General features: G+C 47.2%; 1 protein-coding gene across 2 annotated transcripts in view; it reads left to right on the top strand.

The window, feature by feature from the left end:
• Positions 1 to 25,448, top strand: part of LOC144822631 (uncharacterized) — a 205,935-nt gene that overhangs the window by 78,534 nt on the left and 101,953 nt on the right. For both annotated transcript variants that reach the window (XM_078680372.1, XM_078680371.1), the window contains one exon: positions 5,159 to 5,256. In XM_078680372.1, the coding sequence (XP_078536498.1) occupies positions 5,159 to 5,256 (98 nt within the window). The remainder of the gene's footprint in view (positions 1 to 5,158; positions 5,257 to 25,448) is intronic.

Raw genomic sequence — 25,448 nt, 5'->3', positions numbered from 1 at the left:
ACATGGCGCTGTCCATATGTAAGATTGGGAGATTCTTTCTATGGGTATGAGTTTTGTTTACTGGTGTCAATGTGATGTATTTTTAAATGTCACCAACCCCTCACTTCACACACCTTCACTATATTTGTGTGAGCACCAGAACTACCACCTGAATGCTAAAAAAGTGATACTCCATTTATGCTGCTAATAAATGGTTTTCATTTCAACCTTGTGTCCCGCCATATATTGCTTAGCAAGTCCCCTGCTGACTTCTTCTCTGTTTCTTTTGACTAATGCGATTCTAACACCCGCAGGCAGCCAAGCCTTTCCTCCCCCACCCTATATATTAAGCAGATCTATTATTTTTCCAAAAATCACAAATACGTTTAATCAAATGGAAATTTCCATAATGTCTAAAAAATATTTAATAAAGTGTTTTTGAACTAAAAAAAGAAAGAAAAAATAAATGTTAGGAATGACTCCACTGTCTCGATCCAAAAAGAGCGTTGTCGTTCTACCTTGACTGCACAAAGGAGGCCTGGCTCGGCGAACAACTCTTTGTGGGCTAAGTAGGAGCTAAAAAGGGTCAGGCAGTTCAGAACCAAACCATTTCACACTGGGTTTTTCTCTGTATAAAGAACTGCTGCGCCCTGGCTAAAAAGCAGCCTCCTGTGGGCTTACCGGGCCGTTGCACCAGAGGAAAAGCTGCGACCACAGCGTTAGCTGATGGCGTTCCATCTGCTAGGCAGCATTGTGAGCATCCCTGCACACGTTTGCCGAACACTACTGCCTCGACAGTTGGGTCATAGGGATGGCCACTTCGCTTGTTCGGTCCTACAGGACTTCTTATTCTTAGTTTAGTCAATCTGTCCACAGCCCACCGCCTGGATGTTATTGCTTGTGTTTCTATTTAAAGGTAAGGAATCTGGAGCTAGAAGTCTCTATCAGATGAACAAGTTACTTACCTTCGGTAAGGCATTATCTGGGAGTGACGATATCGAGCTGCAGATTCCTTACAGACCCACCGGTGCCTCCCCGCTCTGCAGTCCGGACATATTTCTAGGGCTAGGGTTGCTCCCTTGTTAGGTAAAGGTCTATAGCTAAGTCAGTCAAACTATTGACTAAAGCAATTCTAGGTCAGAAAAGATTATTATGTATGCCAACCTACTTAATTATCCAAATATATAACCCATAAACCAAATGTGTAAATATAGGGTTGCTCCCTTTTCAGGATCCTCGTTTGAACACACACTCGTCATTTCCCTTCATTGCTCTGCGCTCCTGGCGTATGAAGTCGTGAAAAATAACTGATGTCCCCGCGCCTGGGTTGTGCCTATATAGGTGACTGTGACGTCACATCTGGCGCCTGCGGCGCTGATGACTCGACGTGGAACCAAACCAAGCCACCCAATGGTGCGCAGGGGTACTGCTCTTGCAAAAGTTTCCGGATCCAGTCTGATGCCTGGGGAATTCAAGGATAGGGATTCTGCAGCTTGCTATTGTCTCTACCAGAGAATGCGTTACCAAAGATATGTAACTTGTTAATTTTTTTGGCATTTAAGAACAGTTCACGGAGAGTCAAACACAATCCCGAATTACACTAAGTTCTTTCAGCTTTTTTTTGTAACAACTTCACATGATAAATAACACATTTATTTGGTCTGCTGAGGGACCAGTGTGTTCCAGATATTGCCTACATCAAAATGTCCTAGCTTCACAATGATTGACTGTATCTTATTCTCAATGTGCGGAACTTCCCCTAGGTCTATTTACCACAGTGTATGAGTTGTGCCGGCTTCATTCATGCTAAAAATGGATTGTGTGTCTAGCCAATGAACGAGGCATTTAAAGAAGTTATGCTAATCCCTACCTCTCTTCCAGATTGAATTTGATACGCAGTTCTAACAAATATCAAGGGTGTTCGATAAAGATGGTGACTGTGCTGCAGTCTTGTTTGGCCTACCACAGGCTGACATAGTCTGAAGCAGTAGGTCGTTTACTTCCGTTATCCAGACTAAATGAGGAAGCAGTTCTTAAAGTGCTGTGTTGGAAATGTTAGGCTTTAGGGTGGATAGCAGTAAAGGGAGTTAGGGTAATTTAAGGTTTCCATGGTGTGAAGAGGTAAAGGGAGGTGAGAGTAATTTTAGGATTTAGGGTTGGGTAAAAGTAAAGGGTGTAAGGGTAATTTTAGTGTTTTGAGGTGGGTAGAGGTAAAGGGAGGTAAGGGAGATGTTTGTGTTTATTGGTGGGTAGAGGTAAAGGGAGCTAAGACTAATTTAAGGGTTTAGAGGGTGTGAGTAGAGGTAAAGGAACACCAAATATCAACAAAGATGCTCGGGGAGACATTTTTAGACTCCTGGAGTCAGTCTCCTGTCCTGAAATAAAAAATATAGTGGGTAGGGCAAGGAAACCCTGACTTCCTAGACCTAGCGGGACCTCTCTGAGGCCAAGATGGAAAAAAATATTTGAAACGTGGTTCCATGAAAAAGAAAACACCCACCAAACAAACAGGAAGTCCGGCTCCCACTGCTTCCGGAATGTAGAGAAACACAAATAGTGGTGTACCACCAGCAATTAACCATGCAGAAGATTTCAAATCAAAATGTAGAATGTTCCATATCTCCTTTATTTTGCTTGTTCGATAATCACAAAAATCCAAAACGTTACAGCGAACAACAAAACCAACACTTTTTGTCCACCGCCTTAAACTTCTTCAGGGCATTAATATTATAAATAACCAACATGTCATAAGTTACTTTCTTGACTCTATGTTCAACCTTAAGAAGATTTCTGTATGTGTGTGGGTACCCGTTTTATTTCAAACCCTAGTTCATACAGTTTGACCCCATAGTTGACTCTTTAGACCGTGTTCAGTCCCATACACTAACCACACCTCGCACTGCGTAGGTCCAAATGGATAAAGCTCTTTCACTGGTTACTTGCTGGTGGTGCTCCACTATTTGTGTTTCTCTAAATTGTGGCCCTAAGGGGCACCCTTGAGCAGTGTGTATATGTTGTGAGTTCACACCACTATATTCCATGTGTATGTAATTACTTAATTTGGGACAGATTACTTTACATTACCAAAAATCTACAAAAAACTGTTGTCACAGCACTAATACTATCTAACGCCATCATTGCAATGGATTATATATTCATTTGAAACAAAAACTACTACATAAACTCAAAACACTGCAAAAATGCAGCAGCCCATCTCATAGTTGGATTAAGTAAATTTCACTCGGCTACCACTGCACTGGAAAAGCTACATTGGCTACCGATAAATAAAATAATAGCATTCAAAGCTTTGTGCATCTCCTTCTAGGCTTTGCACAACATTGGACCAGAATACCTAATTCAGACATTTTCCTGGTACACTCCCACCAGATCTTTACAAATCCTTGACTGCGAAAAATGTGGTAGTACCCAAATCCAGGAAATCTCGTTGGGGAGGCAAGTGCTTTGTGCTCTGCACTGCAAAATTGTGCAACGCTCACCCCCACAACCTCAAAGAATCAACCAACCTATTGCAATTTAGGAAAGCTCTTAAAACATGGCTTTTTACCCAATAAATGTCCCTATTACATTTTTCAGCTTACCTTTCTTTCAAGGCAGCGCCAAGACACCCTTTGGTATTTGAGCACTATTTTAAACCAAATAACCAACAAACAAAGGGCAGATGCTGTTCATTGGAGCTCGCTGCTCAGTTGGAAGCGTTTGTGCATTTGTAATGTGGGTGCTGGCAGGGGAGCCAGAGGGGCCGACGAGGGCATGGGCCTCCCTTCACAGCCCTACCACTTAAAAACAGTGTTGAATGCCTCTGGTGCGACTGATGCACGCACACAAAAAGTGTGGCTGACTCCTGCGTGGCCCGTGCAGGGAGCCTCGAACCAGGCTATGCGAGGGAGCCGAAATATGGCATGGTGGACTAAATGCACAGTGCACTTTCTAATTTAACCCATTAAGCAATGCCATCCTTCTTTGCAATGGAGGAGAGTGGTGGGTGGGGGAGGAGGTGGTGATTGGGCTATATATTTAGTTAGTTACAGAGTGGGTAGTTGTAGATAGGATTCGGAGAGATAGAACACTCCCCATCCTATAATTCCCCAGACCCTTTCCGAAGGTATGAAGAGGGGCAGAAATCTTCATGCACTGCTTTGGAATAACAGAGACCCAGAAGTTGTTGTCACTTGGCCAGGCTCAAGATGCTTACATTATATTTCAAACGTGTGCTGCTGCTGCCACTGGCATCCTTCCCACGGGGTGCATTACAAATCGTTAGATCAGGTTCCATGCATACATTCCCGTTGCCAAGCTTTATGAAGATGGACAGGTGTTAAGAAAAGCAGGAAATGAGCTGCTTTAACACTTCACATAAAAAAGAAATGGAGGTGTTGCAAGATGCATTGTGCAGATTGTGTATTGTGTAGGGCTGAACTGGGTAACCACAAGCAGCCCTGGCACAAATGCTCAAACCAGCCCTACTCCCTTACTCTATCTCTTTTTTCTTCCATCCATTCGCTCTCATTCTTCCATTCTTTCGCTCTATCTTCACTGTCTATGATCTCTCTCCCTTTCACCATCCCTCTCTCCCCGTTACATTTGCTGCAATTAATCCCGGTGTTCTGGGCCCTGGGGAAAATGACAGAGGCAGTGGCCTGGCCCTATGCTGTTAAAATCGCCCTCCGTTGGCCCCGGCCCACCGGGAACATGCCCGGTGGAGGCCCTGGCATGTTGGAGAAATGTGTTGTAAGAGGATTTGAGTGATTGGGGGGAGCGCTACAGGCACCAACCTGTTCTATTTCACCAGAGCATGTTTCTGTGCTCCAAGATATTTTATGCAATTCTATGATGAAACACTTGTTGTTTTTGTGTGTAATGCTTTTAACTCATTGTGCGCTAGCTATAAAGTAATTGCCATAAACTGAATTTCAGAAATCATCTTGATCCATCCATGCATTTCTTGTAAGTTACAAGCAGTTACATCAGTAAATAATGCAGCAAATAAAGTGCCGGTCTCAAGATGGAAAGTCAGTTTTTACATGCAGGTATTTGCATCAGGCTGAATGAAATATTTCTTCTTAACATTTTGTTCAACCGGAAGTATATTTCACAATAACAAAATAAGGTACTTGCCAAAATGCCAACGTTAAAACTGTTTTTTTCATCATCTTAACAGAAACAGTGATGTACGGGATTCTGGAAACTGACAGAAACTTGAGGGTGACTGCAATGAAGGAAAAGCCATGTTCAGATCAGACAGAGTCGCGTTGGGCGGTAGGATTTCTTTTAATTCCCATATCCGTTGGCATACTTTGTGTGTTTATTTGTGAATGTGTATTTGTTGTTCATCTATGTGGTGCAGAAATAGCTAACAACTATTTGGCAATCAGTATTTCCGATTTGTTGACAGAAATAGCATCTTGCTATTCTCATTAAATCATATCCAAGGGACTATTTCATGGTTCATAATCCAATACCTTCTGTTTTTAGCTTTCTGCCTGGGATAGTTTAATGAAATAAAATGTACTTAGAGAGAGCCTTTCGGTCAGCCCCATTTAGCCATTGCTATGAAGTGTCATTCACATTTTGCATGAGTCCACAGCACAGCCATTCATTGTTTGGACTGAGAGTGATGGCATTTCAGATCTTTACTTGCCCTGCAGCTCTGGTGACCTCTACAGATGGAGAATGAAGGGGAAAAACACAAGCCCCCAACGCTTGGAAAGTGATGAGATTAACGTTTTTGGTGTCCTGTGTGATCATTTTAACCAGTAGTCATTTAGTTTGAGTATGTACAGCTATAGATCTCATGCTTTTCCATACTTCCGCCATCTAATCATGGGCTCGGAACGATAAACCCTGTTTTACTTCAAATTACCTGATCTATAGTGAAGGTGACTCATGAAACCCACAATGCCCGTTAGATTGTTTTTTTCCCTGCCATCTGGTTTGGATGTGCTTTCCAGTGCTCCATTATGATGTGTACTAAATTTGTATCCTTTGATACTAGAGAACCAGGGTATTGTTAGTGAAAGTGCTGAGCTTATCGTTCCACAGTTGGTGCCATTGGCCCGAAGCGTCAGAAGAGCCTTTAACCAGGTTGCATGAGAATGACTTGCTTGGGGGGTAGGTATGGAGAATACATCTTTCAGATTCTGCCCTTTGTGCAATAATACATTTATCTGGTCGAGTGCACCCTCTACTCCCTCACCTCCTGGTCCTTCTCATGAAGAGTATGAATAGCCTGGCACTCGCCAGTGCATCACAACAAGATGGTGGACGGACTGCTGAAACTTTTCAAACACTTGCCCCCTCTCACAGATCTGGGTTAAATCCATTGTTCTTTTGCTCACCATGCCAGCCCAGTTGGTACCCAGCCATACGCAAATAAGTCTTGGATCTGAACCCGCACATGGGAACAGTCCCTCCTGAACTGCCAGGTCAGGTCCTCCCCGGACCTGAAACGAACATCCTGGGACCGGTTTCAGGGTATCGCCCCTATATCAGCCAGGCTAGCTTGAATCCAGTGGCACAGAGAGCAAGGGATACACGTCTGGGCATACCGTAGCCACTTTGGGCGAGCATAGCAATGCAACAAGATGATGCACGGTGTGCTGAAACTTTTCAATCACAGATCTGGGTTAAATCCATTGTTCTTTTGCTCTCTATGCCATTCCAGTTTTGGACCATCCATATGCAAATCAGTCTTGACCCTGCTCCCCACAGGAACAGTACAACCCGAACTTCCAAGCCAGGTCCTCCCTGGACCAGAAACTATTTTCATCAAGCTTGACAGTGGTCACATTCTTGGGTGGTCTCCTTCCTCAGCACACATTCCACATACGAAATGAAAGCTTAATTTTCAGGTAGTCACTTCAAAGGAATTGAGGGCTTATCCCCTTTCTTAAAAAGAGGAAAAATGATACAGCCATGCCTGGATGATTTGTATTCCAACTCTGTTCAAGAGCAGTTGTCCGACCCATTGTCAATGTACCAAGACCCAGGTTCCACTAATGAATATGAGGACAATTGGCTCGACAATTGGATAGATTGTGAGGATGATCCATCCTTTGTGCCTTACCCTATTAAGACCTCACGGCTTTCGGTAACTAGGACGCGACATGTGAAGTCGGCGCTAAATCCTTTAATTGAGAGGGTTTCACTCCATACATATTTTACTGGTAGTAGGTATCCGACTTGAACTTCCCGAATACGGGGTGGAGAATTTCACAATACATCGAGGTGGCTACTTATTTAATACATATTGGAGGATTGGATATGATATCAAAATTCGTTGTGAGCTACTATCTCGTGCAGACTTCTAACAATACAGAGAGGATAATACTTGGAAATACATAAGGTGCTGCCCTATAAGAAGGCTATAAAACCGTGAAAAAAGATTGGAGAACTTACCAGTACAGATCGCACTACCATTTTTGTCGCCCTGAAGAAGTCCTTTTGGACGAAACGTGTTGGCTACGGTTGTTTTGAAGAATAAGAATAAAGAACATTTAAAAAAAAGACCTGCTGAACGGATTCAAATTTTTGCTACACATATTTGTTGTTCACTCTTTTTGTGGGGAGTGCTGGATCATTGTGTTTCATTGTAAATTGTGGGATTGTTCCCTTGGAAGCTTAGGGGTATTGAGCTTCAGATCCCTAGCACCCGGATTTTATGATTACTCAGATTAGATTAATGATAGGTGCAGTCACCATTGCCCTATACCCCTGGTGTTCTTTTGTTGTTGTTTCTATTAAGGCCTCCCTGCCAGATGACACAACCAGTTGCCACTCGGTCATATGAAGAGCAGTGACCTAGATGTATGTAACATCTCTAAGACTGAGCACATTAATTAGTTCCTTCCCATGCTTAAAAGTATGCTGAAGTGTTCCACTGAAAACCTCCAGAACCCCGTCAAAGCTGAGTGGTCACTCCCCGAGCAGAGAAAACGTTTAACCTAGTTTAACAGGACCCTCTCTTCATTTGTGGTTGTAACCCGCCAAGCTGCTTGGTGGGACATACTGCCTGTAAAAGAGCTCTCATCCAGATCATGGGGAGATACGCTACTTCCAGACAAGGAAAAGCAAAAAATAGATGCATCAGGAAAATGGAGAAGTTATCTCGAGTCTAATTCTTTGCCTCTAGAAGCTTCAGCTTCTATTTGTATTAGCATTTTCATTTTTGTCCACAACCAGTAAATCTGGGCCCGATTTTACTGCCCCAGGTAAAACTCATTTATTCTGTTTGATCAAAATGTGCCCGGAAAACTAGGTAAGATACTATCACAATCCTAAATTGGATGGAACGGATTTAGGACGTACACTGGGGGACTATAAGCTCCCTACTTACCCGTAAGGGTCTCAACGGGCTGGTGGGTGTCGGGTATCAGCAGTTCCATATCAGTCGAAAAGCCAGGTCTTCAGAGACTTCCTGAAGGTTTTCAGGGATGGGGGGCGTCTGATGTTGGTCGGGAGCTCGTTCCAGGTCTTGGCCGCGATGTGGGAGTAGGATCATCCTCCTGTTCTAGTTCTGCGGATGTGCGGGTTTTGGGCGAGGCCGGAGGTTGGCAGAACGGAGGTTTCTTTTTAGTACGTGGATGGTGACTCTGTCGTTGAGGCATTGGGGTCCGTTGTTGTGTAGGAACTTGAGGCGTGGTTGAGTATCTTGAAAGTGACTCTTTTCTCGACGGGGAGCCAGTGGAGCTTGCGTAGGTGTTGGCTGATTTGTTCATGTTGAGGGATACCAAGGACGAGTCTGGCGGCGGTGTTCTGTATCATCTGGAGCTTGCAGAGTAGAGACTTGTTGATGCCGGCAAAGTGGGCATTTCCGTATTTCAGCCTGCTGGTGATGAGTGTGTGGGTAACTGTCTTCCTTGCCTTGGGGGGGGGGGGGGGGATCCATTTGAAGATCTTGCAGAGGATGCGGAGGGTGTTGAAACAGCTAGAGGTGACGGCATTGACTTGTCTGTTCATAGAGAGGGAGGAGTCGAGAATGATGCTAAGGTTCCGGTCGTGGTCTGTAGGGGTCGGGGAGGTGCCGAAAGCGGTGGGCCACTAGGTGCCGTTCCATGCCGGTGGGGTGGTTTCGAGGACGAGGACTTTAGTCTCTTCTGAGTTGAGTTTCAGGCAGCTGTTGCTCATCCAGGCTGCGACGTCCTGCATTCCTTCCGGGAAGTTGACTCTGGTGGAGGTGGGGTCCTTGGTGAGGGAGAGCATAAGCTGGGTGGCGTCAGCGAAGAAGACTATGCTGAGGCCGAGTTGTCGGGCGATGGCTGCAAGGGGGGCCATGTATATGTTGAAGAGGGTGAGGGTGAGTGATGATCCATGTGGGACTCCGCAGTTGATTTCCGTGGGTTCGGAGAGGAAGGGAGGCCGTCTGATCCTTTGGCTTCTGCTGGCGAGGAACGATCGGATCCAGTCGAGGGCAGCGCAATGAATGCCGCCGTCGTGTAGTCAGGCTGCGAGTGTGCAGTGGGAGACGGTGTTGAATGCTGCTGACAGGTTGAGTATAATCAGGGCTACGGTGTGGCCTTAGTCGAGGAGGGTGCGGATGTCGTCGGTGGCTACGAGTGGGGCGGTCTTGGTGCTGTGGTTGCTTCGGAAGCCGGATTGTAAGGGGTCGAGGATGACGATGTCTTCCATGAACCTTGTCAGTTCTGTGTTAACGGTCTTTTCGGTGACTTTCGCTGCAAAAGGGAGGAGCGAGATTGGTCGGTAGTTCTTGAGGTCCATCTGGTCCGCTGAGGGCTTCTTGAGCAGTGGCCTGACTTCTGCCCGCGTCCAGGCTTTGGGGAAGGATCCGGTCTTGAAGGTGGCGTTGATGGTGAGTTGTAGTACGGGTGCGATGGCGACTTTGTGGTATATGTGAGCTGGGCAGGGGTGCATGGAGGCCCCAGAGTGGATGCCTTTCATGGTCGTGACGGTCTCTTTGGTTGTGATCGGTGTCCAGCGGAGATGGTGGGCTGGGGGTGGACTTGACTGTGAGGTCGCTTGAGGTAGTTGAAATTGTCGTAAAGGTTTTTTATCTTCAGGTGGAAGTAGGATCTGATTTTGTCGCAGAGGTCCTGGGAGCGGGTATAATCTGTGGCTTCGCTGTGGGGTTTGGTGAATTCTTAGAGAAGGCTGAAGAGCTCCTTGGAGTTGCTGGAGTTGGCGAGGATTTTAATGTGGATGAAGGTCCTTTTGGTGGTTCTGATGCAGTGATGGTATTCAGTCATACCGTCCTTGTAGGTGGTGTAGTTTTCAGGTGTCTTGCTGTTTCTCCAGTTCTTTTCCAGGCATCTGCAGGTGCGTCTGGCTTCTTGGAGATCCATGGTGAACGAAGCGGCTTTCCTGGGGCTTTGCTTGTTGGGGATTCATAGTGTGGCGAGCTTGTCTACGCAGTTGGTGATCCAGGTGTGGAATTCCTTGGCCGCGAGGTTATCGTCGGTTTAAGCGGTGGGGGCCTTGCTGTTAAGGGTGGAGTTGAGTTGTTCCTCAGTGACTCTGCTCCAGTTCCTTCGCGGAGGGCGTAGAGCGGGTTTGGGTGGCTTGGGTTTGTTGACAAGGAAGTGTACGCCATGGTGGTCAGTCCAAGGGGGCTGCGTGGTGTGGCTGAAATGATTGCTGCTACCTCGAGCGTAGATGGGGTCGAGAGTGTGTCCTGCCTTGTGGGTCGGTGTGGTGACAAGTTGTTTAAGTCTGATGTTGGCGAGGTTATCATGGAGGGTGATGGAGTTGGGGTCGCTGGGGTTGTCGAGGCGGAAGTTCAGGTCTCCATGGAGTACGTAGTCCGCGGTGGCGATGGCAAGGGTTGAAATGAGGTCCGTGATGGTGTAGTCGAGGGTGCTACCGTATGTTGAGTTGGGGCTGGTCTGTAACAAAAGAAAGGGTTTTTAAGGTAAAGGGAAAGGGGCGCTCAGCTATTGTAAACGCAAAGTAAAAAGAATTACCAATATTTGGTGTTGGTGCATGTAGGCGAGGGGATAAGCCCTATAACCCCCTAAATCCGTCTGTCACCAGAACACACGTTACAAACATAAAGCAGAATGCCTATTGCACACAACAAGAGAGTAATTTCTTCTCAATTTTTCTAATGTGTGTCTCAATGGACAAATGTTTCGAAACAGTATACATATAAAGCTGTCAGAGAAAACACAGTGTCTTAAAGAAAGTCTTCTTTAATATCTTTTGCAGCCAGCCAACAATTGGGGATGGTCTGGACCTGGGAGTGCAGGTGTTCAGCGGCGGGGAAGTTGTCGCTGGAGGTGGTAAGGCAGATGGAGTTTTTGTGCACAATGGCGATGCCTCCCCCCGGGTGTTTGAGGCGGTCTTTCCTCTGAATCTTTTACCCGTCTGAGATGGCAGTGATGATGTCAGGGGCCGAGGATGCCTTGGTCCAGGTTTCCGTGAAGAAGAGGAGACGTCTGGCGAGAGTGCATCCAGGAAGTTACAGATTTCCACGGCGTGTCAATGTATGGAGTGTATGTTGAGGAGGATGCCTCTTAGTGCTTCCGCGGTGTTGGCGGTCGGGGCGGTGGTGAAGGAGTGGCAGCAGTTGTGGCAGGGTTGCGATGAGGTGGTCGGGGATGGTGTTAGTGAAGAGTCCCTGGGGGCAGGGGGGGTCTGTAGGCTAGAGTGCCGTCGATTGTGGAGTTGGGGCTGGTCTGGACCTGGAAGTGCAGGTGTTCAGCAGCGGGAAAGTTGTCGCTGGAGGTGGTAAGACGGTGGAGTTTTTGTACACGATGGCGATGCCTCCTCCCGGGTGGTTGAGGCGGACTTTCCTCTGGATCTTTTACCCGTCTGCGATGGCGGTGACTATGTCAGGGACCGAGGATGCGTTGGTCCAGGTTTCCGTGAAAAAGGCGAAAGTGAGACCTGGAGGTTCCAGATTTCCATGGCGTGTCCGTGTATGGAGTGTATGTTGAGGAGGATCCATCTTAGAGCGTCGGCAGTGTTGGCGGTCGAGGTGGTGGTGAAGGAGTGGCGGCAGTTGTGGCAGGAGAACTGGCCATGGGTCGTGTTCGATGTGGCCTGCTGGCACTTTCTTGTTTCTTCCGGGATTGAGTGCTAGGAGGGTGGCTGCGTTGTACCAGTGGGTGGTTCGACATCCAGGGCCCCTGGTGCTGGTCACGGAAAGGCGCAGACGGGCTTGCCTTTGGCATGCCAGCGGCACGACTGTGAAGCGGTGCCATTAAATAGGGGAGGAGGGAAGGACGTGTAGCTGGGTGGCGGGAGCGGGAACCGTCAGGGGGAGGGGCAGCAGCGGCGGGGAGGAACGGGCAGGTCACACACAGGCAACAATGAATAACAGTCAAGAAAAGCAAATAAAAACAGATCACTGGTAGTAAATCAAAAGTACAAATACACAGTAAATCAAAACCGGCAACAATGGCTAGAACGGGCCGGACAGTAGCTGGGGAAAATGGCACAGAATGAGAAACAGGCACAAAACGAAGAGCGGGCACAGCGAATAACAGGCAACAATAACAAAAAAACGGGCAAACTACAGAGCGGGCACAATACCTGAAGACGGGCAAAGAACAGGGGGGCACCAGCACAACACAGACCCAGATCAGGAACAGCGAGGCCTGGGCAGCCTCGAACACTTCCTCCTGGGAGATCAGCGGGTGTGACACAGCTGACGGAGTTGCTGGGGCGAGACCTCTCTGCACAACTTGTAATGAAGGCCTGGATGTTGAGTGCTCTCATGTTCGCAGAACATAGTCCAGTGGGAAAACTAAACAGCTGTTATTGCTTTTGCTTCTAAAAGTCTGGTACAGCAAGGTAGATTATCAGGTGCATTCAAATGAGCTGTTCTAAAACTAAGCGCACATTGCCCTCTATGCCGACGGTCCACTATACCCATCATACCTTTTCCAGGCAATATTCCCTCAGCAGATGACACTTGGTCAATCATTATTTTGTCAAATATTTATTACTACGTAGATCTTCAAGCATGCTTGGAAGCACAAGTGGGACACGATATTTTTCACATGCCTTCCGTTACTGCCCACAAGACACTACTTTATGAAGGGGAAATACTTTTCAGTTTGTGCAAAGCACATGATCTTCAGCTACACGTGCTGCAAATGGAAAATGTCACTTGTTTGTAACAATTGCTTTACAGCCTGTAGTACTGTAGGTTCACATACTCCCTATTCGCCTCCCTGATGTATGCTAATGCAAATTAAATTTGGTTGCTACGTACTTGTAAGTTCACAGGTGTTTGATTGCTCGGCATCTCCACATTTACACTTACCCAAAGTGGGAAAACACAATCTAAGATGGAGCCTGTGGCCTGGTGCACTGTGGGTTTCAGGAGGAGGTATCAGACTTTACATTGAAACTGACAGAGCTTCTTCAAAGAAAAACAAGTTGTACTGTACCCAGCCTAACACTTAAAAAAAAAACTTTATTTTCTATTTTAGAAAGTAACGCACCGTACATACTCATCCTACAGTGGTCACATGTAGGTCGTTACATCCCGTCCCTAGTTACATATATTGGTACATAAAAAGCCGCAGCAGTGGGATAGTCATGCAGTAGGTTTAATTTACAGATCTATTTATACCTTAGAAGGTCTGAAATCATGGAAGGCAATTGTATTTTTCTGTGATCTGCCATATTCAATGTTCAATGCTGATTTGCTGGTGTTGTTTATTTTGAAAACAATAACATTGCTTTAAAAAAAATAAGCCGCAGCAGGTTCTATTATATAGCGTGTGTGGCCAAATCCCCTAGGGCCCAAACAGGTTGCCTTCTACTCAGCAGTGAGCGCTATGTCTGTACCCAACCGTTTTGGACTCTGCGGTCATGCATTATTGTTCAGGTTGTGAGTAAGTTGATTCCTGTAGTTAAAGTAGGTTTGTGCGTAGTGGCTGCCATATGTCTAGTGGCCTAGATGTTGCCGGTTGTAAATGTGCGTAAAGTTCACTATCAGTGTTGTAATGTATTAGGCTGTTAAGCCATGCCTTTTTCCCCGGTGGGTTCCTGTTTCTCCAGTGTATAGCCACTTCCCTTTTAGCGAGCATAAGCGATGTGGCCACGAAGCAGCGTGCAGTTTTCGGTACGTCATGTACGAACCACAGTAGCGCATGTACTGGAGCAGATGTAAGCCGCAAGTTGAGTCATGCCTTACAATACCACAAATATGGTTCTCCAGTACTTAGCCAGTTTTTCACTAGTCTATGTCATAGTCAACAGATGTAGATTGACATTTGGGACATGTGTGGGGATGGATCCAGTGCACTTAAGTTGGTGTAATGTATGCATGCCATAAAAACGTAAAATGTAGCAACTTATGACAATGAATAAGTGAAACCCTGCTTGTCTGCATACAGCGGTGCTTCTATTGAAAGTCAGACAATTAGTGACCGAGGTCACATTCCCACGCAGTGCGCACCCCTGCATCTCAGGGAGCAGGTCTATGCATGATTTGTACAGCTTAGATATCAGGTGATCACCACCCGTGTCAGTGATAAGTAATGTCAAGGGTGAAAAATCGTCCAGCTCAAGAGGGTAGCTCGGGATCCGGGCCACAACCGCCCCCTGCAGCCGCCGTAAAACAAATTGGTCCATCAAGGGAGCATCTTGAAAGTGTGTATAGTTTGTCTGAGAAAAAACGTGCCTGTCAATCAATCAATCAATCAATCAATCATAGCATTTGTACAGCGCACTACTCACCCGGAGGGTCTCAACGCGCTTGGGGGAGTGGGGGTCTGCTATTGCTCGAACAGCCAGGTCTTGAGTTGTCTCCTGAAGGCGAGATGGTCCTGGGTCAGCCGAAGGTGGGTGGGGAGGGAGTTCCATGTCTTGGCCGCCAGGAAGGAGAAGGATCTTCCTCCGGCGGTGGCTCTTCGGATGCGTGGTACGGGGGCGAGGCTTGTCAAACGTAGCTGGCGGGTGGGCGTGTAGAAGGTCAAGCGGTCGTTGAGGTACTTGGGGCCCAGGTCGAGGAGGGACTTGTGTGCGTGGGTGAGGAGTCTGAACGTGATTCTCTTGCTGACGGGGAGCCAGTCCAGATCCCTCAGGTGGCCGGAGATGTGCCTGCGTCGGGGGATGTCCAGGATGAGTCGGGCGGAGGCGTTCTGGATGCGTTGGAGTCTTTTCTGTAGCTTGGCTGTGGTTCCGGCGTAGAGGGTGTTTCCGTAGTCCAGTCGGCTTGTGACGAGGGCCTGAGTGACCGTCTTCCTGGTTTCGGTCGGGATCCATCGGAAGATCTTGCGGAGCATGCGTAGGGTGTTGAAGCATGATGAGGAGACGGCGTTGACTTGTCTGGTCATCGAGAGGGAGGAGTCCAGTTTGAAGCCCAGGTTGCGTGCGTGGTCTGTTGGCTTGGGTGCGCTGCCTAGGGCCGGGGGCCACCAGGAGTCGTCCCAGGCGGAGGGTAATGGTCCCAGGATGAGGACTTCCGTCTTGTCTGAGTTCAGTTTCAGGCGGCTGTTCTTCATCCACTCGGCGACGTCTTTCATCCCTTCGTGTAGGCTAGTTCTTGCGGTGGCGGGGTCTCTGGTGAGGGAGAGGATCAGTTGGGTGTCGTCGGCGTAGGAGATGATATTGAGGTTGTGTTGGCGTGCGATGGCTGCAAGGGGTCTCAAGGAACAGGTCTCCAATAGTGTTTCAGGAGTATCTGGATAGGGTGCGCTTTACATTGTCCTCCTGTGTGATGAGCAGCTAAGTATTCATAGCCTGGAGAAGAGCAGGTGAGTACAATAAATGGCCCCTGTTGCCCGAATCAGTCTTTTCCAAGCGCAGCTGGCCGTGGAGACCATCTGGATATCATGCGAGCCGCGTAGCAGTCCTGCCGGCAGCAATGCAGCCAGTATGATGGGGTCTGTGAGGTCTGCCTTCGATTTGGGGTATGGTATCCTGGCATCTGGATGATTCCAATGTCTAGCGAAGCTGCACTGAGCTACCAGATGGTATATGTGAAAAATTGGGACCCCATAGCCCCCACGCTCGTACAGTAGTGTCAAAGTGTCCCAGCTGTTCCTTTAGAGTTTTCCACCCCATGTAAATCGCGATGACAGTTCTGCAAAAAGCCTGTTGGTCACCGGGTTTGGAATATTGTGAAACAGCTACAGACATTGTGGCACAACTACCATTTTAACAATAGCTATACGGTCTGCCATAGTTGGAGGCAGCCTCAAGCAACTCTCAATCCGACCAGACAGTTTTTCCAGCGGTGGTTCATAGATGAGCCTTATTTTTTGGTCTGATTACCTATCGATAAATATCCCCAAGTATTTGAGGGATTCTTCATACAACACACGTTGAAATTTAGCATCCTTACTGCAGGGGGCCGATGTCGGGGGAATATTTCAGATTTTCCCCAGTTTATGTGCATCCCTGAAAAGGCACCGTATCAAATTATTTCTCTAAGCAGAGGTCCCAGATTCTCGCCGCACAAAGAGAATAATATCACCTGCATAAGGTGTGATTAGGAGCGGGCAAGTTTTCAACTGCAGCCCTCTGTGAATGCTTCGCTCCTGTAAGTGACGCACCAGGGGGTCTAATGCTATTACAAACAGTTGGGGAGATAGCGGGCACCCCTGCCGTGTTCTCCATGTAGGAGAGAAAGATGATGACAGCATTCATTTAAACAAATGTGCGCTGTGGGGTTTGCATTTAATAATTTATAAGGGAAGTGAATCCCAGCGGGATCCCCATTCGGCCCAGCGTGGCCTACAGGAATGGCCACCCCAATAAATCAAATGCTTTTTCAGCATCCAGCGATGCCACTGCAGCCGGGACAGAGGCTGAAATCTATGGAGGTCTGCAAAGAGTGTTCTCAGGTTCATGGCAGTGGATTTGTGTGGGACAAATCTGGATTAGGATGGGGATATTATCTGGTCTAGTTCAAGAGAAAGCGTGGTAGCTAGCATTTTGGCCAATATTTTATTGTCGAAGTTTAACAAAGAAAGCGGCCGATAAGAATCGCATTGCAACTGGTCTTTTCCAGGTTTGGGCAGAAGTATTATCACTGCTTCATGGAGAGTGGGTAGGAGGCGCCGTTCTCCAACACTTCCTGATAGATCTCTAAGAGATACTGGGCTAGTAGATGCTTATATGCCTTGTAAAAGCAACCTGAGAATCCATCAAGGCCAGGTGCTTTTGCCCCATCCATGGCGTCTATTGCCAGGATTATTTCCATCTTCATAAAGGGCTCTTCAAGGAATTGTTGGTGTGCCGAGCTGAGTCACACCATGACTACTTCATCTAGATAACGGCTGCTGTCTGCTGCATATGCTGCTACCCATGATGTGTACAGGTCAGTGTAATAGGTAAGTACTTTGTCTTGAATGCCGAGGGTATCAGGAATGTAAGTGCCGTCTGGACGCTGGAGAGTAGATATATAAGACAGTCCCCCAGGGGTTGCAGCAATTATTCGAGTGTGCGACCCGGCATTTCTCCTTTCTCGTATCGTCGGTTTACAGCATTATTTCCCAAATAATGCACTTCACTTTCCACCGCCTCATGAAATTCAGCCAGTAGCGCGGCTCAACGCTGTAGACAAGATGCTTGGTCCTGCGATGTTTGGTCCTGGTCTGCCTCCAAAAGTTGTGTTTCTAACTGAAATAGCATGTGACGTAGGTCTTTGAGTATTTTCGCCTGCTTAGATATACAGACCCCTCTTATGTAAGACTTAAAGCCTTCCCACAATGTAGCCCAGGATTTCACTGTCCCTTTATTAAGCTCAAAATATTCCACTGTTGCTGGTCGTAGTTTGAATCGAAACAGTTCATCCTGGGGGGCCGTCCCTGGAAATCTCCACTGCCACTCCAGCCGCCCTGGGGCTACAGAACTGCAAGATGACCAGTGAGTGATCGGACAAGGTTCACGGCAAGTGTTGCATGGAGTCAAACCACTGTTTCCGGCTGGGTGCAAGTAGCCAATAATTGTGGCAAGTCCAGGTGTCATGTTGTGCTGAGTAATGTGTATCGGCTGCCTGTGTGGGATGTTGATGTCGCCAAGCATCTGTTAAGGGATATGTTTCCCTTCAGCTAATAAGCATCTGGATCATAGTTTGGCACCAGGAGTGTTGGCTGCTCTGTCATGACTCATGTTGGGGATCAAGCAGTAGGTTAAGGTCACCCCCATGCAGACATGGTCTGCCTCCAGTAAGTCCATGCAAAACTCTGGGTTGTCAGTGTTTGGGGCGTATACATTAAGTAGAAGTATGGTGTATTCTAATAAGCAACCCTTCACTAGCCGGTAACGCCCCTCTGTATCTGCCCGCACCGCTGTTATCTGGAATGGTACACACTTGTGAAGCAGTGTAGGGACCCCTCTGGCGTACGTGCTATAACCCACTAAGTACCGATGTGGAACACATGCGGCAGCCATGGTTTTAGGCGATGTGGGGGACTGATGTGTTTCTTGTAAAAAGGCAATGTCCACTTGGTACCTCTGTAAATAGTGCAGTACCTGCTTGCCCTTGCGCATGTTGCTCAACCCACGTGTGTTCCAGATCAATAGTGTAATATCTGCAAAGGGGTGGACCCTGTTATGTACAATCATCGCTGCGCTAAGGAATATGAGATGGGCATTCCTAACAGAATCTAAAACCGAATGTTCACCAGATTCACCCACCCCCATCCCCGTTCCCGTTCCCATTGCTATGGGAAAATTCCATACCCTGTGAGTTGAAAAAAGCTAATAAACAATGCTACATGCCACGTACTTGGTCATTAGTCTTAATCAGCCTATGAGAGAACATGCCTGTTTTGTAATCCAGTGTAGTACACAACTATGGTGGGGCCGCTGGGCAGGGGCAAAGTGTTTAGGGTGCAGAAAAAACGTCCACACTGGCGTCAGAGTTAGAGTCGGGAGACGATTGTTCAAGAGAAGTAGTTTGGCCTGACCATTGCGCCCCGGAAAAGGTTTGACAAAATTCCTGCACTGCTATTGGGGTTTTAAAAAAAAAAAAGGGACCTGCCATTAATTTCCAGCCACAGGCATGCTGGGTATAGCATCCCGCATTTAAGGCCCAAGTTGCGAAGCGTAGCTTTGACTCCAGTGTGTTTTTGGCGAGCATCCTGGACCATTTCTGTGAAGTCGATGATCGATGACCCTTGCAAGCTGAGGGAGCCCTTTTCTCTCACCAGGCGCAGTGCTGTATCTCTGTCCCGGAAGTTTAGCAGCCAGGCGATTAGCAGGCGCGGGGGCAGCCAGGGCGCGGTCCCAATGTGCGATGAGCCCTCTCAACCACAAACGTGGGTGTGAAGGATTCTCTGCCAAACAGATCGGTCAGTAGTTGCTCCACAAATCCATCAAGCCAGCCTGTGTTTTGTGTTCCAGAATACCCAGAACACGGATGAATTTGCGTCTACCCCGGGCTTCCAAATCCTCGTTTTTCATTGCAACTGGTTTTCAGGACTTTTTCCATGCGTTCCTGTCTTTTGGTCGTCTGGGCTGATCTGTCCTCCAAGTCCGAAATCCTTCTTTCTGCTCTGTCAAGCCGTCCCTCATGCCTGTCTAGGTGTGCCCCCATTGAATCTAGGCATGTGGCTAATGCGTCAAAAGGAGTGTCCAGGGCCTTGAAGCCGGCTGTAAGCTCCACCATAAGGGCCTCCGCCCCGACCGGAGCCGCTGTGTTGGTGTCCGGCAGGCTTCCTTACTCTACCATTTCGGGACCAGGTGCCTCCCCAGCACGCTTTATCAAAAGTCAGCCAACGCTGCTTTGGGTCGCCACGGACCATGTCCTCACACTGGAAGAAATTGTGGCTTTGTTCTAAGCAGGATGGAGCATGGGCCCCATGTTTTTCATGCCTGTGGTTTGCCACTGGGAGTTATTCCAGGAGTGGTTCTCGGCCATCAGGTACAGGCAGAGAAAGCGCCAGTCCTGGGGTGCCCCCTGCGAGCTGTGAACTGCTCTAGGGTGGGGGTGGGGGGCACCAAGCATTAAATGTGCCATCCAGCTGATCAGAGAGACCAGTCCAAGTTCACCACAATCACTCCAGTGGGCGTCCCATAATTTGTTGTTGCATCAGGTCCCAAGTGCGTGGCCCGCACCAGAGCAGCCACCTCCCCCACCAGGCTGCCTGTTTCTCCGCCGCCTTTGGCGAGCGGGGTGCAAGCGAGAGAGTGGATAAATGGCTGTTGGCTTTGCGGTGTTCTACAGGCCCAGTGTTGTGGTTGTTTTAATGTCCCCTCCTGCGCAGGCTGGTATTTCATTAATGATTGGGCAGCTTCAGGGGAGAGGCTGAGGAGTAGAAGGGGAAAGTACGGAGAATGACAGGAGACGCCTACCCAGAGCTGGGCGGGGCTTACCTGTGGCCCCTGTCGCCACGGGGCCTCCAGGGATGGAGTGGGCCAGCCTTACCTGGAACGGGGTCTTGCTGGGGCGCAGCGCTCTTCCGGGCCGGCTTGACTTCTCCACGCCACTGCGACCACTGGTTTTCTTCAACCCCTCCTGGGCCTGCTGATGATGGCGACGCGCACCCTCCACGCCTCTCCCCCAGCGCCCAGCATCCACGAATGGCCGGGTCCGGAAGCTGCAACCGGCCCAAACCGCCGCAGCTGGTTCGGTATCGCTCGAGCCAGGAGTAGGGCCTCCTCCCAAACATCTCCTAGCACCGTAGGGTCCTCGCCCCAGACTGGCGTGGGCCCGCCTCTCCTCTGGGGCAGATAGCGGCGCGTCTATGTTTGTGCACCCATCCTCTGCTTCACCAGTGCCACAGTCCGTTACTGCATCTGCTCCGCCGCTCTGATGGTGTTTGTGTTTGTAGCCATGTGTATGGCTAGGATTGTGGGGAGATAGGCAGAGCTGCAGAGCTACACGGACATCTTGTTTGACAGCTTGGCCACGTCCCCCTCCCCAGCCCAACACATGATGACAGAAGTGAGCAAAACATGTGAATCTATAATACCTATAGGCTTCAAACTGATTGTTACCGGTAAGTATCATTTTTCATACATAACATACCCATGCACCTTAGGTTTTCCCACATTGCAGTAAATGCAAGTTGCTTTTGCTTTGTCATATTACATGAAATATATAGAATATGTTTGAGAAACTAATTGAACTCTGGAAATGTATAATTCCATCTCATCGCACTTTCTCACATTTGCATTCACTTGCACGTCATTGTAACAATGATTTATCTTCATGCATTTTGTTCACCACGTGAGCTAGTATAAAACCAAGTTATGATGCTAATGAGTTAACAGATATGTGGAATTACTATAGCCCGACTCCCAAGACATATTGTTTGGGGTCAAGGACAAGAAGTTTTCATGTTTATTTTGTCTTAGGGACAAGTAGGCCCACCACTCTGCTGCACAGATCCTTTGGCTGCCAGATTACACTAAAATATTATGGATCAGGGAAGGGCACTGTCTGCAGTTAAGGTCGTATTCGTGTCCATATGTGAATGCTTTTCAAACTTGCATTACTGGTTCATTAATACAAAGCCTTTATTATTGGGGTAAGCGCTCTAAGGAAATGTTGTAAGTTCAGACTGCACTACTGACCGTGGTTCCAGTATAAAAATGTGTAATCACGTTTGCAAAGCTTAACAATATAAGGCTACGTATAATGCTTCTAGGATGCTCTCTGATTAGATGCAAATATATGCAAAAGCTTGAATGCAAGATTGATGATTCTTTGCTTATAACAGTTAGCAGTTTTCGCTGAACGACACGCTCGGGCATTTATTTCTTTTGTGTCGCGACAGTTGTTCGATTGTTCGAGTTTGAACGGGCGTTTTGGTTTAAACGGTACTCGCTTTATCTCCCGGTAGGCTTGCGAACATTTAACATTGAGCGTGTTGGTCGATTGTCTTTCGACCATTTTACCAGTTTTAACATATAACATAACATATAACACATAAGCGTTTGGCTGATGGTTGGTGATTGACCGTCGGCCTTTGAGGGTGTTTCACGCTGGTTTAGCGTCAGTGACCTGTTTATGGCGGTTTATACGGATTTAGGAATTTGTCTAAGGTTGACCACATCTCTCTATTGGGCTTTCTCCAGGGTGTGTGTCTCAGTGCAGTGTTGTCCGCCCCTCTTAGGTACGTCACCCAGTTCAGCCACCCTTTGAAAGTGGCCTTGGTGGTATCTTTCAATTTGGCCAGCACTGTTTTTGTTGCACTCGTCAGGAGGAAGTTTAGAAGGTTTCTGTCTTGTTGTGTGGTTATGTCTGTAGTGATGTGTGCTGTGGGGATGTATGACATTACAACGCATGCTTTTACATCGCAGTTTTTACAATGCATACCATTACAACGCATAGCGCTTTGGGGTGCTGGATAGTGAATAGTTTAATTTACTATTCCAACTCCAGTCCCCGTGGATAGTAGGGAAGGTGTTGGATAGTAAATTAAATCTATTCCCTATCCTAAAGCGCCCCCCAGCGCAATGCGCTGTAATGGTTTGCGTTGTAAAAGTTGCGATGTAAAAGCACTGCGTGGTAAAAGTTGCGTTGTAAAGGATGTTTCCCGTGCTGTGGTTATAGTTGCAAATTCTTGTTTCAAAGTGCAGCCTAGGGCTTTGTTAGTAAAGTCGAACACCTTTCCCCAGAATTTGCTGCCCTTGCTGCAGTGGAAGATGAGGTGAGCAAGGTCACCCTTCTCTTTGCCACAATTCCAGCAGCGGTCGTTTTCTCTCAGCCCTATCGACGCAAGACGAGCTGGTGTCCAGTACGCTTGGTGCAGCAGCCAGAATTTGTCTGGGCTAGCACCGGTGATATCATGTTTTTTTTTGGGGCCGCTCACATGGTGTGTAATTCTTGTTCTGTGAGTTTGGAGCCTATCTGCGTTTCCCAGTAGATAGTGTTCTTGGTGTTGAGATTGGAGGAGACCGGGCGGAGGAGTTTGTACAGGTGAGATACCCGGTGTCCCGTCTTATTTATGTTTTCCATGAATTGCAAGATTGAGGGTGCCTGCTTGGTTAGTTTCGATTTAGTGATGGCAGTTTTGATAGCTAGGAAATTGTATAGCTCTATTTCTGGGAGGGCGTACCTTTTCTTCAGGCTGTTGAAAGTGTGGGGCACTCCCCCCTCTTTTAGCTGTGCTGGGTGCGAGAATCCTAGTTGTTTCCATGTTATTATATCGAGGGGTCCTCCCTTGTATTTGATTTTCTGGAGTACCCAGTGCATCCCTTATCTGGCTATAAAGGCTGTGTGGAAGGTTCTCAGGTCCGCCAAATTGAGGCCACCTAGTTTTTTTTCTAGCCTCAATTTCGGGAGGCCTATTCTTGGTTTTTTGTCTCGCCAGATGAATTTGTTTAGCATTTAATCTATTTTTCTATGGAAGTTGTCTGTGAGTGCTAGGGGAAGCATACTTGCATGGTAGTTTACAATGGGGGTGATCATCATTTTAACTGTGCCTATTCTGCCCCACCAGGTGATGAACTTGGGCGACCAGTTTTCCAGTAGCCCTTTGATCTTTTCTAGGGTAGTTTTCTCATTTTGTTCTTAGATTTTCCCGAATTGGATTCCTAGATATTTGATGAATCCCGGTTGCCATGCTAACCCTGAGTTACCTAATACCTCTTTGGTCGTGTATATGTTCAGTGGCATACATTCTGATTTATCTCTGTTTAGTTTATATCCTGAGTGGGTAGCGTACATGTCTATGGTGTGCAAGAAAGCAGGTATGGAGTTAGAGGGATCTTCCGTTGTTATCAGTAAGTCGTCTGCGTAGGCTGCCAGTTTGGCTGTGGTGTTATTAATGCTAAGCTACTGTAAAACTTTAGGTACCATTTCTTTGAAGCATCATTTAGCAAAATGTGTTGATGCATGCTAGTATTTCCCAAAAGTATTCATAATGGAAAATCAGTGTAACCAGTTGCAACAAAATTCTAGAAAACATGAAAATATAGAAGCATTGGCAAAGCCAATGACGTTAGAGGTCAGCCTTTTGATTGTCAATGCGTGTCTTGTTTGGCGAAACTTTTTTGTTGTGGGAGCTGCGAGGACCTCACTATTATAACAAACATTGGCAAAAGCAAAAATATTTTTGGTCTCAAAAACCACACATTGGCACAGTAGCTCCTGGCACTGAACAAACCTACTTTGCGTGCAGATATTGTCCTTGTGAAAGAGAAGAATACAGTCACTCACAGTGAAGCCAGCCAGTAGCTAGAGAGAGAATTTTAATTTAAAAAAAATTCCAAACCTAAAAAGGGGCCTAATTCTTAAAGTCACAAAATTGCTCCCATGGTACATGTTCTTGCAGTAGTGTAGATTTACGACTTTCATGAATTCACAAAAATGTACAAAAGTAGGTCAGGAAACCATACCCCTAGTAAATATTTGTTAACGGTATTTTAGCACTTTCAAATAACCATGTGTAGATTTCCTCATGTGAAAATATGTTGTGCAGTAACAAGTTAACTTTCCCACCAACCACTTTTTCCCCAAACCTGGAAAAAGTGTTACTTCTGCTCTTGTCAGGAGTATATTTCCAACCTTTCTCGATTATGGGGAAAAAATTGAGAAAAGCTGATGAAAACCCATAAAACAAGCAAGTTAGTAGCTTAGCACAGACTCAAAAGAGCATTCTCACCAGGGGGAACTATTGCTTACCGCTACTTCCAGCCCCAGTATGTAGATTTGTGGGAAGGTGACAAAATAAGGGAACTGCTAGTATTCAGACCCTACCATGGTATGATCTCTGGCATAATTAGAGAGGCTATTATCAGAGCTCTTATATAGTGAATTTGCTGCCATAATTTGTTGCCGCACTACATGGCACCAAAAAGACCAGTGGAATTTGTTACAGGACAGGTAGGTTTATGAAACAACCTGCCCCATGGACAAGTAGATAGTTTATTAAATTCCATACCCCTCAGTTAAGAGGCACATATTCAGCCAGTGGGCAATTCCAAACAACGTGCCTGATATGAATGGCAGCCCATGGACATTAATAGGCTGCTCAGGCAAGGCATGCAGAACTGATACTAATCTTCTCCATACGACTGACTCTAAAGCAAGCTCCCTGTATATATATATCACAGAAAGAAGGGTTGCCCCAAATGAAGCCATCACACACAGAGGGGTATCAGCACAAATACCCCAGGCGGCTGTAGACTCATTGTGCCTTCCACGCTTCTTGTTACAGCCAAATGCGTTTCAAATACCTTGTACCCTTGGTCACTGGCAAGTCACGTTTCACAAGTGCGCGGACACTGCAAAAGAAGTTAGGGACCCTGTTTTATTGCGTATCTGGGCCCCCGCCCACATAGGCGTCACAAAGGCTTTATGGTTAAAGTAGTCCATTTTGTAAAAGCCAAGCTCCCAGTCCCGTTCAAACCCCAGTGGGTATTTGCATACTGCCGCTAAAGTTCCAAGCACAAGTGAAATAAAAACAATTGTTCGTTTGTAGATAAAACGCTTTAGGTTCGTTGAAGTGCTGCCAATATATACCTGAGGCTTAGGCCCCCTCTGTTCCAAGTCAGGCTCGGGTTTACGAGAATGCAGGATCCGCAGCAAATGCGGCGGGACGGCTTCCTGCCTGGACAGGCCGTATACATCACAGAAG

The sequence above is a fragment of the Lissotriton helveticus genome, chromosome 3_1 (assembly GCF_964261635.1).
Source record: "Lissotriton helveticus chromosome 3_1, aLisHel1.1, whole genome shotgun sequence".
NCBI lineage: Eukaryota > Metazoa > Chordata > Amphibia > Caudata > Salamandridae > Lissotriton > Lissotriton helveticus.
Note: the sequence above shows the minus strand (reverse complement) of the source record. Positions and strands in the feature narration are given on the sequence as shown.